The sequence below is a fragment of the Pongo pygmaeus genome, chromosome 1 (genome assembly GCF_028885625.2).
Source record: "Pongo pygmaeus isolate AG05252 chromosome 1, NHGRI_mPonPyg2-v2.0_pri, whole genome shotgun sequence".
In the NCBI taxonomy this organism is placed as follows: domain Eukaryota; kingdom Metazoa; phylum Chordata; class Mammalia; order Primates; family Hominidae; genus Pongo; species Pongo pygmaeus.
The window spans coordinates 91,050,309-91,065,294 of NC_072373.2; the positions used below are offsets into that span (position 1 = coordinate 91,050,309).

Below are 14,986 nucleotides of genomic sequence, written 5' to 3' on the forward strand. Positions count from 1 at the left end.
TCCCAGGGGTAAGAGTTCACATTAAAGAATGATATATGTGCTGAAAAATATGTTGAGATTTCTGTATTTGAGTCCTTTCTGAAACCTGCCTGCTCTTCATGAGAACAGGGGGCTTAGGAAGATGAGTAGATGGGAGACACTCCAGCTGTTACTATAACCCTAATTCTGTCTTGCTGAAGGCTCGCTCATAGAGATAAATCACTCTCATTACCTGTCCTTGAGGAATGAAGTTTCTCCTTGTTTCAAATGAAGAAATGAAAGAGGAGTCCTGGAAATTCATCCTGGAAGCCTGCCTCTCCAACTAGACTCTGCTGTAGGTCACTCATAAGTATTAACTATTATATTAACTCTTATCCATAAATTGACATGGGAAAATCAGCATTTAGGGGATGAGAAGCGTGTGTAGTTCTGATGTGATGTGAAGAACAGGCTGGCTAATCTAAGACTGACAGGGGCTGAGCACTCTCAGCTCCCTACCCCGTTTGATATCATCAGCTTATTGGAAGATACCCTTAAAGCATAGCAGAGTACAGTTTAAGGATGCATCTACTGAGATATGGCCAAGGACCTGTGCTCTGGGAGAAGATGGTTATATTTAAAGCCATTTAGTTTTGTACAAGGTGGTTATAAAGGTGGGAAAGTTAAGTCAAGATTTTGATATTTGTTTTCTCCCATACATGTACTAACCAGGCCTAACCCTGCTTAGCTTCCGAGATCAGACAAGATCCGGTGCGTTCAGGATGGTATGGATGTATACTTGATACTTGTTTTCTATGCCTCTCATTTACTGGATTCCTCTATTATCTATTCTGATAACCCATTGTTATGTATTGTCTTTGCTAAGGTTGAGGGAAAAGGGTAAAAAAGCACCATGACAGGAAAGTGAGAGTTGGTTGTCATGCTCAGAGTGCTGTTAAGAGGTACATGTTTATAAACTGAGTAGGATTCATTTTACATTCCACACTTATAGTGTATACAGTCAATCCTGCATATCCATGGGTTCCACCTCCATAGATTCAATCAATTGCAGATTGAAAATATTTTTCAAAGCTCTGCCAGTACTAAACTTGTATAGACATTTTCCCGTCATTATTGCCTAAAAAATACAGTAAAACAACTATTTACATAGCATTTAGATTGTATATGATATTATAAGTAATCTAGAGATAACGAAGTATACAGGAGAATGTGCATAGGTTATGTGCAAATGCCACTCCATTTGATATCAAGGACTTGTGCATCTGCAGATTTTAGTATCTGTGGGAGGTCCTGGAACCAATCCTTCATGGATACCAAAGTACAACTGTATATGGTTATCATATAAGAGCAATACTATCTCAATCTAAAACAGAACTATATATAGTTGTATTTTTAATCTGTGAATCCATATATGACAAAATATTCAGTTATTTTGAGGCCATTTGAGGTCACTGTAGGCCACAATTTCCTGAGCATCTTACAAAAACCTTCTACCACTTCTTTTTTAACCTAAGAATTGCTTGCCCTTCTGTTCCCTTTCTGCAGTTGATCAGATGGCTGTGAGGACTTCCTAGATCTATATCTCAGAGTTTTGTTATGTGTTTGTGGTGGAACAGGTCGGGGAGCATAATCAAGAACATGTGTGTGTTTGTGGTGGCAAGGAGGGAGATTCCAGCCCTGTTCTGGGGACTGCACTGTGGAGAATAAGGAGATTATGAAACTTGGAGGTAAAACAGGACCATGGAGAGCAACAAGAAAAGCCTGGAGTGTCACCGTCAGGGGCTAGCACCATGGAGAGCTCAAAGCACAGGTATAATAGTTTGCTCCATAAAGAACAGGGGAACTGGGATCACGGGGTAAGGCAGCCAGCTCTCAAGCACAGGAACTAAAAGAACAGACATCATGGCTTCTATTAGGATCACTCTACGCTCATCACTTGCTCTATAAGGCCTCCTGAAGTGCTTTATTTGAACCTGTCTGGTTGATACACAGCCAAGAGACTGTGCTGAAAAATGAGGACCACCACCAGACTCAGTTTGTCAACATGAGCCTCTGTGATTATGTTAGATACCTAGATATTAGTGGTGATGGAGGGGCTTTTAATGTGCTACAACTTATCATGAGTAAAATTAGGCCTATCTTCTAAAGAGGGAACAGAGAACCTGTGCCCCCTCAGAGACAGTAGGATGCAAGAAAGTCAAAATATGTATTTTCGTCAGGTAGGGTATGAGACGTATCAGATTCAGAATGTCCCAATGTATCCAAAATTGCTGTAAGTAGTTCAGACAATCACACTAGAAAAGAGGTATGGAATCATGCCTCTTAAGAAGAGTATTGTACTCAGGATTTAGAAGTTTCTCTGTTAGTTGAGGAATTTGATGACAGCCTTAAGGCTTAGGAAAATTTTGGTAAAGAGAGAAATGATTCTTTAGTAGTTGCTGCTTCAATGAAGAATATGTACCTTTACTTCTTAGCATCTTAGCTTCTATTGTGTAAAAATCTCAACAGATTCATGTGTTCAAGCCTCCTGAGAGCTCAACTTCTCTGTACTAGAAGGGTTGGATATGCTTGTCATATATAACAGAATCGGACTGGGTTTTTACTTGGGTAGTTATTGGAGCCCTGGGCACCAGCTGGTTCTGACCTTGTAAAAAATCATCACTGCTGCTGATCCTAGAGGCAGAAACAGGTCTTTAGCCCTGGAAACTTATTCTTCTCCATTTTATGATGACATGGAGTGTTTATACTTAATCTGAGCAAGTTCTTAGAAACAGAATCTTTTTCTGATGGCTTGCTTCTCCAGGGTCCTTTTCTGATGGTTTGTTTCTCTCTGTCTTTTGTAAGCATTTCCACGGGGATTGCTATTCTCAGAGATTAAGGGTGGACCTCTAAAACAAGACCCCATACAGGAAACAAAATGTTCTAGTACATGGGCCTATAGTCAGTGTTAAACATGAAACATTACATTCTAACATGAAAAATAAAAGAAAATACAATTACCAAAACTTTATAATAACTTTGAATTTTTCACTCAGTAGTCAGTAAGGAGCTGGTTCAATCCACAGCTTGCTTTCAACAAGAATCTGGAACCTAGATCACCATCCTTAGGTAAAATTCCATTACTAAGAATTAGATGACAAAAAAGGGATTGTTGAGCCAGTATGCAGTTCCACTGGAGTAGGAAACAACAAAGAATAAGACTAGTCACAGCCCCAGGGGTTTTCTTTCTCTGGTGATATTTTTTCCTACCAAGTGATTTAAGGAAAATAAACTTTTGATCCTGTTTTACATATTATTTGGACTGCAAGAAAGTAGTAACATCAAGAAGTACCAAAATCAAATCTAAGAACTTACAGAGCAATGGCACAACCTCTCAGTTTGTTATTTCAAAGTAACCAGAACGCCAAAGCGATGCTGTCTGTGGAATTTTATGGCTGCAGAACTATGAGTCACTCTCCCCAAGTGAATAGTGAATATCTCCAACAAGGCACTCTTGCAATTAGATTTGGACCTTCTTTCTTCTTCAGTTGGAAGAGGAAAGAGAAAGAGCCTAAGGGTAGTAAGCTGGCTCATTCTATCAGTCTAGGACAGAGGATTTTGAACTGTGCAGTAGAACCCCAGGTAGTTCCTTAAGGATTATAAGAATGTGTAAAAGCCAGTAAGACAGGGAAAAGGGATATAGGTCTTACTTCACTATTTCAACAACAGCAGTTCTCCTTTGATATGTTTTCCTCATTTGTTAAAAATGTCTCACATCTTTGTTTTAAAAACAAATGAGAAAACTGCTGCCCTAGAGGAAACTATTAAAACTAACAGTGCTATCCAGATCTATGGAGAAGCTTAGAATAGAATGGCATAACTGCTGGGTAGGCAGTTGACATTACATACATTAGGACCTACATGAAACACACCGATTCTTCATGGAATTAACTAAACTCTGCTATGCAAGTGTCTCTGTGATGGTCTTAACTTTTCTGTGCCAGAAAATGCACATGTCTAAAAGGAGAGCATATCCTTCCCAAGAGTTACAGCTGCAACTAGGAGGAGAACAGGAACAGAAACAGAACAGTTACAGCTGCAACTAGGAACAGAAACTGGATGGAGTCGATCTGCCAAACAGATCTATGGACAGCACTAGAGTGAATGCCTGCTGGACTTCTCTGGCACATTGGGCATGATGTCCTCACTGGGCATCTGGCCAGGGGGCTGTAGAATGAATGGTAGTGGACAAAGGTCATTGAGAAGAAATAGATGTTCATGTGTGGGGCAGTGCAGTACAAGGTTAAATTGCTATAACCTTATCTGAAACAAAGAGAGGCTATCTGTCTATCTATCTTTACCCTAGGCCAAGTCACAGAGTGCTGGAAATAACTTCAGAAGGAAGAGCCCAAGAAAGCTGGTCACAGTGTTGAATATTGAGCTGTTCACCAGAGAGAGGACACATTAAGTTCATAGGACTTGTGTCCTCCAAACCTAGAATTGTCAACCACTGTGAAAACTAGTGGGGAAATGTGAGAAGGAAGGGAAGATGGGACATTCTAAATGTCTTACCTGTTCCTGAGCTTCTAGCCACAACACTCGTGGCCAGTCTTAGTTATCAGTTGCTTGCCCTCTCAATCCTTGTTCAGCCTTATGAAGCTTAAAAAATCTATGCTGTGCTCCAGGGAACAATATGCCCCAGCAGCACATTAAGTTTGTTTTCCTTATTCTAAATGGGAATAGGTATGCTACCACAACACCCTTGACAATTCAAACATCAGCATAAGAGTATCTTGTCCTTAAACCTTCCCACCACATCTCTCATAGTTTTGGTCAAACATTACCAGTTAAGATACATATACATATTGCCTAGTTTTCTTCCTAGGGGTCCCAGGCCATCTCAGGGGTACAAAACACATGTCCCTGATTGTGTGCAAAATAGTCTTCAGGATTACTGTCCGTGAGCATTAAATCTATGCATTTACCTCCCACCATCAGCACTGGCCTTCTTAGATCCAGAAACTAAAAGATAGAATTAATTTAAGACAGAAGATATGGTGGTTATGTCTCATGCCTCAGTGTGTCCTGAGATACTGCACACCAGACAGATGTCCATTATCTGTAAAGATAATGCTCTCCAAGGAAAATAATGCTTGGTTTGACTCTTCTTTGGATACAGACCCCTCCTGTTCATCTCCTACTTCCCCACCTCTCCTCTAGAAATTTCCCATTCAGAAGTTACTGCTTTCCACTGTTTCTCTCAGGCCACTGCTCTGAAGCATATTTCTAAATATAAGGATATAACATTTCTCTTCCTCTCAACTTTAAGCCTGAATAGGGGCTGAGCCCCCAATTTGAGGACCAAGAAAGAAAAGTGTAGTTGGTGAAGAAAGACTTGGCTAGTATACTGATTTACTCTAGTCTATAGTTTTTTTTTACATCTTAGAGTAGAAGAGCTCACAGCTTTCTGGATGACGTCTTTCTCTCTTTTTGGGGCCCAGCCTAGCACCATCAGTTCCCATTGCTGAACAGTTGCAGTTTGAATCATATTTGCCTCTCGTCATAAAACTCAGCAGGTTAGGAAGGCCAGGGGCTGCAGTTGAAAGCCAAGGCCTAGTAGGAGGGTCATTAGTGAAGCACAAACACCCAGCAGCCTCTCTGTCGTGCACTTAGCCTGCTCTCCCCAAGGACTCCCTTCAGCTCCTCAGTGAGTGGGGTCATCAGTGCAGTCCTCTGGGGAAGGGGATTCCACGTAGGGGAAAGGAGAGGCTGCTGTCTCTGTGGTGACTAGGGCGGGAACTCCCTTTGGGGGGTTTGATGGGTAGAGGGCGGAAGGAGTCAGCCAGCCAACTATAGGGAGGGGATCCCCAGGGTCCCCATACCAGGGGAAGCTCCTTTATCACGATGGAAACAGGGATGGGGGAGGTCAGGCGAGGTGGAGCGATTATTCCTCCAGCACCCTGGCTCTTCGCCTGTTTTCCTCAGATGAAATTCTCTACATCATCCTCCCCAGTTTCAACCCCTCCCCTCTCCACCCCCGCCCCGCCCTGTGCCCATCCCTGCTGGCCACTGGGTCCATCGCCCAGGAGCCACCTCCCCTTTCTCCTCCCCTGCGGTTCTTTCTGTTTTTCGTTGGCATCTGGCCGGGCATAGCCACCACCCTCCCCCTTCACTCTCCCCACTTCCCTTTGCTCCACAGAGGTCCTGTTCCCTCTCCCCCTTCCTCCATCCCAGCCCTCCTCCTCTTCCGACAGGGCGGCGGGGAGAGGAGGATGCATTCCTTTAGTCTCTTCACAGCCTGCCCTCCCTCCTCAGGGACCTGAGGCTCGGAGCTGTGGACCCCTTCCGGGTTTCCCTACACGCTGCCCCTCTGCCATCCCATTAACCGTTAGTAGCCTTTAAGAAAGCTGAGGTGCCCCCACAGCGCTGACCTACATAGCCCGGCCCAGGGCGGGAGGGGCTCTTCCCCAAGTCCCCTCACCCCTGGCCCCGCCTCCTTTCTCCCCCGACTCCCTTCCTTCATCTCTCTCTACCATTAGGAACCAAAGAAGGTTTGAGTTCCAGACTGGGGCAAAGGGGCTAGGTATGCTACCCCATCCCAAATTTGGGAAAATCAGTGCTTAGCCCAGGAAAGCTTTGGGTTTCTCATGCATCCTCCTCCCCAAATATCCTGATTCTTTCTTTTGCGCCCCCCCCCCACCCCCAACCCGCCTCTGCTCCTGTCGGATTTCTTTTCCCAGCTTCTACCACTGCCAGGGATATTGCCATCCTGGGCCCCCTCCGCCCTGTGTTGTTGTTTTGCTCCAAGGATAAGGGCCCCCTTCTTTGCCCACGCCCCCTTCAGCAGCCTCACCCAGGCCCCCTTCTCTGCCCACTCGGAGCTGCGCCGCGGGTTGTGGGGGGACGGGCGGGGGAGCAGAAATGTTTGCATACAGCAGTTTGGGGGATTGCACTGGCTACCCAACCCCTACAGACATACATACACAAACACCCGACACACGCCCTGACTGAAACAGCGACAAATCTCACTCCGCCCCCAACACACACTGACACAGACATACACACAGATACTGACACAGAAACGCAGAGCCAGACACCAACACAGACGCGCGCGCACACGGACAGCAACACATCCAGACCCCGGGCTGCTCCTAACGGACATCAGCCCCGAGAGCCAAACCCCGGTGCACACGCAGACACACGCTCGGTGGTGTACACAGAAGGGTGCACACGCCGGCACACCCACAGTCCACAGAGACACGGATGCTCAGAGACAGACACAAGGGTATTAGCAGCGGCTGGTGACTTTAACCCCGGTTCCAAACAAAGCCAACAAGCTCCCTCCGCCAGACTCCCGATCCCAGCCCCCGCCTCGGGTCACTCCCCACCTCCCCAGGCGCCGCCCCCTCCCTCACTCACCGTCCTGGGAGAGGTTGGCCCCGCCGGGCGCCCAGCAGCAGGCGAACAGCAGGAGCAGGAGCGAGGCGGCTGGGGCCCCCATCGCGCTTCCCGGCCGGCTCCCTGGCTGGGCGCTGGCGAGCCTGAATTCCCGGGGGCTGGGGATGGGGAGGGGGTGGACTACGATGTTGACCGAAAGGGCGCCCCCGAGCCGCTTCGGAGCCCGGGGCCGAGGTGGGGACCGGGAGGGAGCCGGCGCTGCTGCAGTCGCGGGGATTAAATAGGGCGCTCGGAGCAAACCATTTGGTTGGAGGTGGAGGGGGTTTGGCGGGGGGCTGGGCTGGTCGCGGGGGGGCCAGGCTGCCGCATTCCCCACACCCCCCGCCTCCCACACCCCCTCCTTGCCTTCGTGGTGCCTTCCACCCTCTCCCCCGGGAGCTCCGCCAGCCGGGCTCGGGTGTGGATCAGAGGGAGGGAGCTGGCTCAGCAGTGGGACCCCGCGCTCACCCGTCTTAGGCTTGGGGTGGAGGGAGGGGAGTCGGACAGGGCCATGGGCCAGCTGGCGAGTGCGGCCACTGCAGGCCTGGGCAAGGGCGTGCCCACTAACCTGAGATCCTCCAGCTCCACCCTCCATCCTTTGGCAACTGGGGATCCCCTTAAGTCCTGGGGTCCCCCACCAACAATGTACCCAGGGACATCTCTCCAGTGGATAGCTACTAACTCTCAGCCTTCTCCTAAACACTAACATCCCTAATTCCTCTTACCCAAGAGCCCATAGTTATCTGTCCAGCAACAATTTGTGGCCGCCGGCCTTAAGCCCTGGGGTCCCCCTATCAACAGTGTACCCAGGGACATCTGTCCAGTGGATAACTGCTAACTCTCGTCATTCTCCAAAACACTAACATCCCTAATTCCTCTTACCCAAGACCCCATAGTTATCTGTCCAGCAACAATTCGTGGCCCCAGGCAATCTCCCTTGAAAGGCATCTTCCAACAAACTCCCAGGCCTTGGGAACCAATGTCTCCCTCAATCTCATGTCAAGGAAATAACTCAACCTCTGAAAACATGATTTCACCCCAGACTCTTGCCCAATCTGGCAGCTTAACAAAGCAACTCAGTCGTTTTCTTTCTTAACCCTCCCTATTACATCCCTTTAACCCCCAGTCCCTTTCTCCAATATTTTTTCTTCTTTCTTGATCTTTTGCAGGATCTTGCCTGTCTCAAGTTTGAGTTAGTAAGGTTCATGGATGAAAAGTCTGATCTAGAAACCCTCCAAGGACCCCTGCGGCAGTGACCAAAGCAGCTCTCATTCCTGAGGCCAGATATAACAAGATGAGAGATGCAGGGTGTTTGTACTTGGTCTTGGCTTAAGTGTCCCAAGTCCCTGGTGTTTGCCATTCTTTGTGACTGAGTGTCTCCGAGTCTTGATATAGCTCAGAAAGATCTTTCTAAATCAGTTTTACTGAAACTTAGCTTTTGGAAGTACATTTCTAAATGTTAGAATTCTAGAATAAAATGATTTTAGATATGTAAGAATTCTTAGAAAATGTCTATTCCAACCCCTTGATTATATAGGTACAACTGAGGCTCAAAGGAGGCTAAATGAACCGAGGTTACACTGACAGTTAATAGTAGAAGACACAAGTGTTGGCTGGGATGTGCAACAATATGATTTTAAAGTGTCTTCCAATCCTGTGAGGCTAATATTTTATCCCTAGATGAGGGATTTGGGTGCATGTCTTCTGACTCTTAGACCAGCTCTCTTTCTGTGCTAAAGACTGTCTCACTGGGCTAATCCTTAATGTTTGGGTAATCTTTCCGTCTTGAAAACAGAGTTTTTCATCCCCCTGTGATGCAGTTAATGTCTCTGTCACCCAGAAACTCATGGGCAGGGGTGTGGAAAGTACTTGGTTACCAGTAAAGTCCTAGATAAATTACAAGCAATGATGGAGAGGTCAGGAGAGCATATTCCCCAGGGAAATCCTTCTGGATTGTAAGGATGCTGCCCCACAGTTTTTCTCTTAGGGTTGTTAGAGTTGATGGTTTCTGGGAGAAGAGTTCTGCCTGCCTCTTGGACATTTCTTGAGTGCCTGGATAGTTAAGATTTTCTCACAGGGAAGTGTTGACCATCTTTGGCTGTCTGACTTGCCTGACTTGGCGTATCTCAGTGACTCCAGACCATTCTGTCTCCTAGGGTTTGTTGATATCTTGGAATCTCCAAAAAGTGAAAATAAAGGGGGTACTGTATTTGAGGGGTGTGGAAACCTGGATGTAAGAGAGAGAAGAGGCTGGGCTAGGGGGTGGGAGAGAGATATGGGAAAGACTGAACTTTCCCACAGAGGTGGGGCCATGTTGGCATGAAGTTCGTTATGCAGAGAGCAGGCAGTAATGTGGGTGTTTTCAAAACAGAAATCAGCTTCAGAAGGGAAAGATCAGACTACCCTAGTTAAAGCGTCTTAGTGGATAGAGTATTATCTTTGCAGCTAGAAGACATCTTAGAGATCATCTAGGTGGGCTTAAGAGAGAACAGGTTAATGGAGGGGGAGGGGAGTGAGAGTGGGTATAGGTGGGATAGGGAGGGCAGGATGTAGGATTAGGTCTCATAGTCTTCTAATTAATCTGTCTTTTCCATCTGCTGCTCTGCAGCGATCCCCTTCTGCCTGACCCCCTTAATTCTGTAATACTTGCTGGTCTGGCCCTACTCTCTACTGTAACTGCATGGGACAAGAACCAAGGGTGAGAGGTAAGGAGGAAAGCTGTTTTGGAGAGAGTATTAAGAGTTAGCAAATGAGACTCTGGAATGCTCTTTTCCTACTGGCTCCTCTTCTCCTTTCTGCATCATCAGCATCGGTTTGGCAACAGTTTAAGTCCTGGGAATAGGAAACAGTCACTGGCTTTTAGAATTATAGAATAAAAGAACGTTAGAGTTGTATGGAACCTTCAAGATTATCTAATTAATACCGCTTGTTGAACAGATGAGGAAAATGAAACTCAGAGAAGCTAAATGACTTTCTGTGTTCATACAGCTAGCTGGTAGAGGGGTTGCCAGCACTGGGTGGGGAATGGGAGATAGTACCCTTAGAGGCAGGAAGGATAAGAAGAATCATTCCCAAAACTCTAGAGCAGTGTCCAATTTGAGGAATTCCTCACTCTTGCATATTTCAGAGTGAAAGAGTAGTTTCTCCCACTGATGTGGATGTTAGCATTTGGAATAACTTCTTGCCTATAGTCATTCTAATGCCCTTTTTACATGTGCACCCAGCATCCTACAGGTGCCCACTGTACTCACTAAGAATATAGTTTTACAAAGAAAGATTGACCTACAAGGATTAACCCCATCGTGAAAATAGGTAAAATAAAAGTATCCATGTTGGATTGTGATCTCTATGGTTACTTTCCACTCTGAACGCTGTGACATACAATATGCATTTCCCAGAGACGTGCACGAAGTCTGGAGTAGGTTGTCAGTGGGATTATAGAGCTGGTAGCTACAGTGAAAATCTGAGGAAGCACGGAAGGGGAGTGGAGGGAAGGCGGGTTTTGCCTCCTAGATGCCCCTGTCCACTCAGCAACAGCCTGGGTAGCTGGGGGTGTGGAATGTGATGCTGGCACTGGTGCTGGACTAGACACAGCTGTGTGGGCACTGGGCATTCCTTTCCCCACGCTGCTCCTGCCCGGGAGGGAAAAGGGAAAGAACTCAGCCTGAGTGGGTGAATTTTACATATTCATCAGGGAGAAGATGACAGCACCTGTAGGGAAAAAATTAAGAAGGCTTAATATCCATTCAGATTCTGCTTTGTACTCTAACCCTTTTTTCTCCTCTATGAGTTTTCTGTATCAGTAAATTCTACATAGGTTTCCACATTACTTTCCTCTTCAATTTTCCACCCAGCTAAACCAGTACTCCTCATACTGCTTCTTACTTCTATTATCCAGTTTTAATTAACACCAACCTTAATAATAACCCCTGTATGCATTACAATTGTAACCTTAATTGAATTGTAATTTCAGTCCTAACCCTAATCTACTATAGGCTCTGACTGTTAATCCTAATACCAACCTGAATTTAATCGCCAATTTTAACCAGCATCTTGATTCTAACCAGTTTTAAACCAGCAACCAGAGCAGCAACTTGCACATAATAAAAATGATCATAGGTACCATTATTGAGAACCCATCAAATGGCAGATTTTGTGCTGGGTACTTTATGTACACAGTAGCTCACTTAAGTACCAGAAAGTACCTGAGTGTGTCTGGAATGATTAGCTCCCTTACCAAATCAAGGAAACAAAGGTTTAACAAGGTTATGTAATTTGTAAATAGTGAATCCAAATCCAGGTCTACTTGACCTGAAGGTTTGTGCTCATTCTTCTTTCTGTCAACAAATACTTTTTAATTGAACTTCTACTAAAAACTAATACTGATTGGAATGACTTCTAAAAGACTGGGTTTCTTCAAAGCATGTTATTATTGGTTTAGTTTTTTTTTTTCTTTTTAAATAGTGGTACAAAATACAAACCAACCCAATAAAAGCCCCCAAATCTTCTGGCCCAGAGACCCCACTGACACTTTCAAGACATTAATTTATTTGTAAAGTTAAAATATTCAAACTATAAATAGAAACAAACTGAAAACCCTCCTCTTTCCCAGAATTGCCATATTGCACAACTCCAGGGGGCATTGTTCAAATTGGAGTTGTGCAAAGCAGCAGCACTGCCTCCCACGGCTTACCAGAAAAGCAGATAAAGTCAAGGTAAATATCTACCAAATTAAATCACCCTATATATACATATGACTTAGGCATGAGAATTTCTAGACAAGTTAAATTTATGATTAGCAACAACTATTAAGCGTCAAATTATATACTAAGTTCTTTACATTTATTATCCGTCTTAATATTCACAAGCATGCTGGTCAGTATTCATTACCCCTATTTTACAGATGATCACAGTGAGGCTTGAAGAGGCAAAATGACTGGTACAAGAGCACAAAGATGGTAAATGACAGACTCGGGTTTCAAATACAGGTTGTCTTACTGCAAACTCTAAATTTTCAGTCATTACACTTAGCCAAGAAGGCTTCTCAGAGAAGAGGTCATATAACTTTGGTTCTGAAGGAAAGATGGGAGTTGCATGATATTAGAAAAGAGAATGGCCTATGAGACTGTAGATGAACTCAGATCAGTATGGGAGGAGATGCTCCAAGGGGAAAGGGAGCTAGAAACTAGATTGCAGAGGGAAACGAGTAAAAGGTGAGAGAGTAATGGGGGAGTAAAACAAATATGAGCAGAGACCAGGGATATTTTTTGTGATAAATTCAGGCAAAAATAAAATCATATAATAAATACATGTGTCACTGTTGCTCCAGCTACAGGCTGATTTATGTACTATGGAAAGACAGTAGACACACATAATCATCTGCAAACCAAAATACACATTTTCAGTTACATGGCTATCAGTCGCTTCTCCAACGAAATATCTCTGTATTCTTTCCCTTAGATTCTGTGCTCCAGCAATATCAAATGGCTTGTAATTTCCCAAACACACTATGTTGTTTCATGCCTCAGTGTCTTTGCACGTACTATTTTCTATACGTGGATTGCCCATCTCATTAAGCCTGATGAAACTTGTGCTCGTGTTTATCCATCCAAACTTTGATTAGGTGTTGCCTCTCTTTGAAGCTTCCTATCTACATATAATCACTCCTTGCTAGGTGCTACCAGTGTATTGAATATATATCTCCACTATTACACTTCTTTCACTGTGTTGCAATGATTTGTCTATGTGTTTCCCTCCATGTGCTCTTTGAGGGCAGGAATGATATTTTGTGAATCTCATTTATCCGAGTGCTTTGTGTAGAAACTGAAAAAGTATAGATTCTTAGTTAATTCTGAGGTAATCCCAAATGATATGTCTATAAATACATAGGCTTGACAAATCATTTTATTCCCAGAAGCACATACATGCATATAACTAGACGTCATTGGCATACCCCCTGCAGCTATAATGCATGTGATCACATTGATGTAATATGCCCAAAAATAAAGTAACTGATCCTAATATACAAATATTTTCATCCACTTACTTGAAGTACGTTTTGTAATTTTTGGAATTGATTTTAGAACCTGCCACAGCCCTTTGCATAACTTCAGTTGTGGAGAATGTTTATCCTTTGAGTCTGGCTTTTAATTTAAAAAATAGCCGGACATCTTTGAGATTCAAGCCTTATGGATAAGTTGGTGGTTCATGTTGTGTAATATTAAGAAACAAGACTTAGCTGTAAAGTAATAGTAAATGACTTATAAGCTGACTTATTTGTTGGTTCTTAAGGCAGTTACCAAATAGGAGTTCTAGAAAGTTTCTGAGCAGTGTCATTCTGATATATTTGTTAGTACAAACAAAATCAAACAAAAGTCTTATAATTTTATATCATGCCTAGGAAACAAATGTGTTTGTGTATAAGAACACAAAAAGTTATTATGTCCAGAAGAGAACTTCTTGATCATTTATTCATTCATTTATAGTTTTTATTTATTATTTACTATTTACTTACTAAAAATATTATTTATTTATTATTATTATCATTTTTGAGATGAGTCTCACTGTTGCCCAGGCTGGAGTGCAGTGGTGCAATCTCGACTCACTGCAACCCCTGCCCCCCTGGATTCAAGCGATTCTCCTGCCTCAGCCTCCCGAGTAGCTGGGATTACACATGGACGCCACCACGCAGGGCTAATTTTTGTATTTTTAGTAGAGAGGGGGTTTCACCATGTTGGTCAGGCTGTTCTCAAACTCCTGACATCAAGCAATCCACCTGCCTCAGACTCCCAAAGTGCTGGGATTACAGGCATGAGCCAACACGCCTGGCGATTTATTTCATTTTATTTTTTGCATGTCTATGTGCCTGCACAATGCTAGTTGAAATTATTTTGACCTGGATGTTTTGTTGCAGCCTATTAAAACATTTATAAGCTCCTAGCTTTTAAAAATATATAGAATAAAACGTTCAGTGGGTGGTCTTACCCTTATTCCCAATTACCACCCCATTTTTGAGACTCATTTTAGCCGTGAAGGATAATGCAAGGGTTGGGGATAGGATAATATTTGGGGATGCAAAATTCTTGGTAATTAAGACCAATCTGACAGTCATGGTTTTCTTTTCAGAATCATAAAATAGAAGTGGATGTTAAAAAATGCTACAACAAAATGTCAACGTCTGGTGCTAGTCACTTGAGAATACAAAGATGAGTAAGTCATGAAATCTACCTTCAAGGAACTCATAGTTCAGTAGAGAAGATAGGCTTGTGAACACATAATCACTACATCATGTGGTAAGTGCTACAGTAAAATTATGTATAAGGCACAGTGAGAGAAGAGAGGAGGCAAAGAGTAAATTTGTGAAAAACCTTAAGACTAGGTGTGGGGCAGGTTTAAGGGATGAAAGACATTACAAAAGAGGGTATGACATATGCAAAAACAGTAAAACAGGAAGCAGCATGGTTAGTTGTGGCTAAATTTTGAAAGGAATTTATGCTAGAGATTTCTTTTTATTCTGCAGACAAGGAGTCACGGAAGGATTTTAAGTAGGGAAATGTCAGTGCCAGATTTACATTTTAGAGCGATAACTCTG

At 43.9% G+C, this 14,986-nt stretch overlaps 1 protein-coding gene and 1 long non-coding RNA gene across 3 annotated transcripts in view; one reads left to right on the plus strand and one right to left on the minus strand.

The window, feature by feature from the left end:
* Positions 1-7,619, minus strand: part of CADM3 (cell adhesion molecule 3) — a 31,672-nt gene extending 24,053 nt beyond the window's left edge. Inside the window, exon 1 of one of the 2 annotated variants that reach the window (XM_054491854.2) lies at positions 7,378-7,619. In XM_054491854.2, the coding sequence (XP_054347829.1) occupies positions 7,378-7,459 (82 nt within the window). In that variant the 5' untranslated portion in view covers positions 7,460-7,619. The remainder of the gene's footprint in view (positions 1-7,377) is intronic. The other variant, XM_054491863.2, reaches the window with a different exon arrangement.
* Positions 7,620-12,054: 4,435 nt separating this feature from the next.
* On the plus strand, positions 12,055-14,664 carry LOC134737935 (uncharacterized). The gene is made up of 3 exons (XR_010123399.1): positions 12,055-12,110; positions 12,299-12,353; positions 14,521-14,664. It is a non-coding gene; the product is annotated as an uncharacterized LOC134737935 (long non-coding RNA).
* The last annotated feature ends 322 nt before the right edge of the window (positions 14,665-14,986 follow it).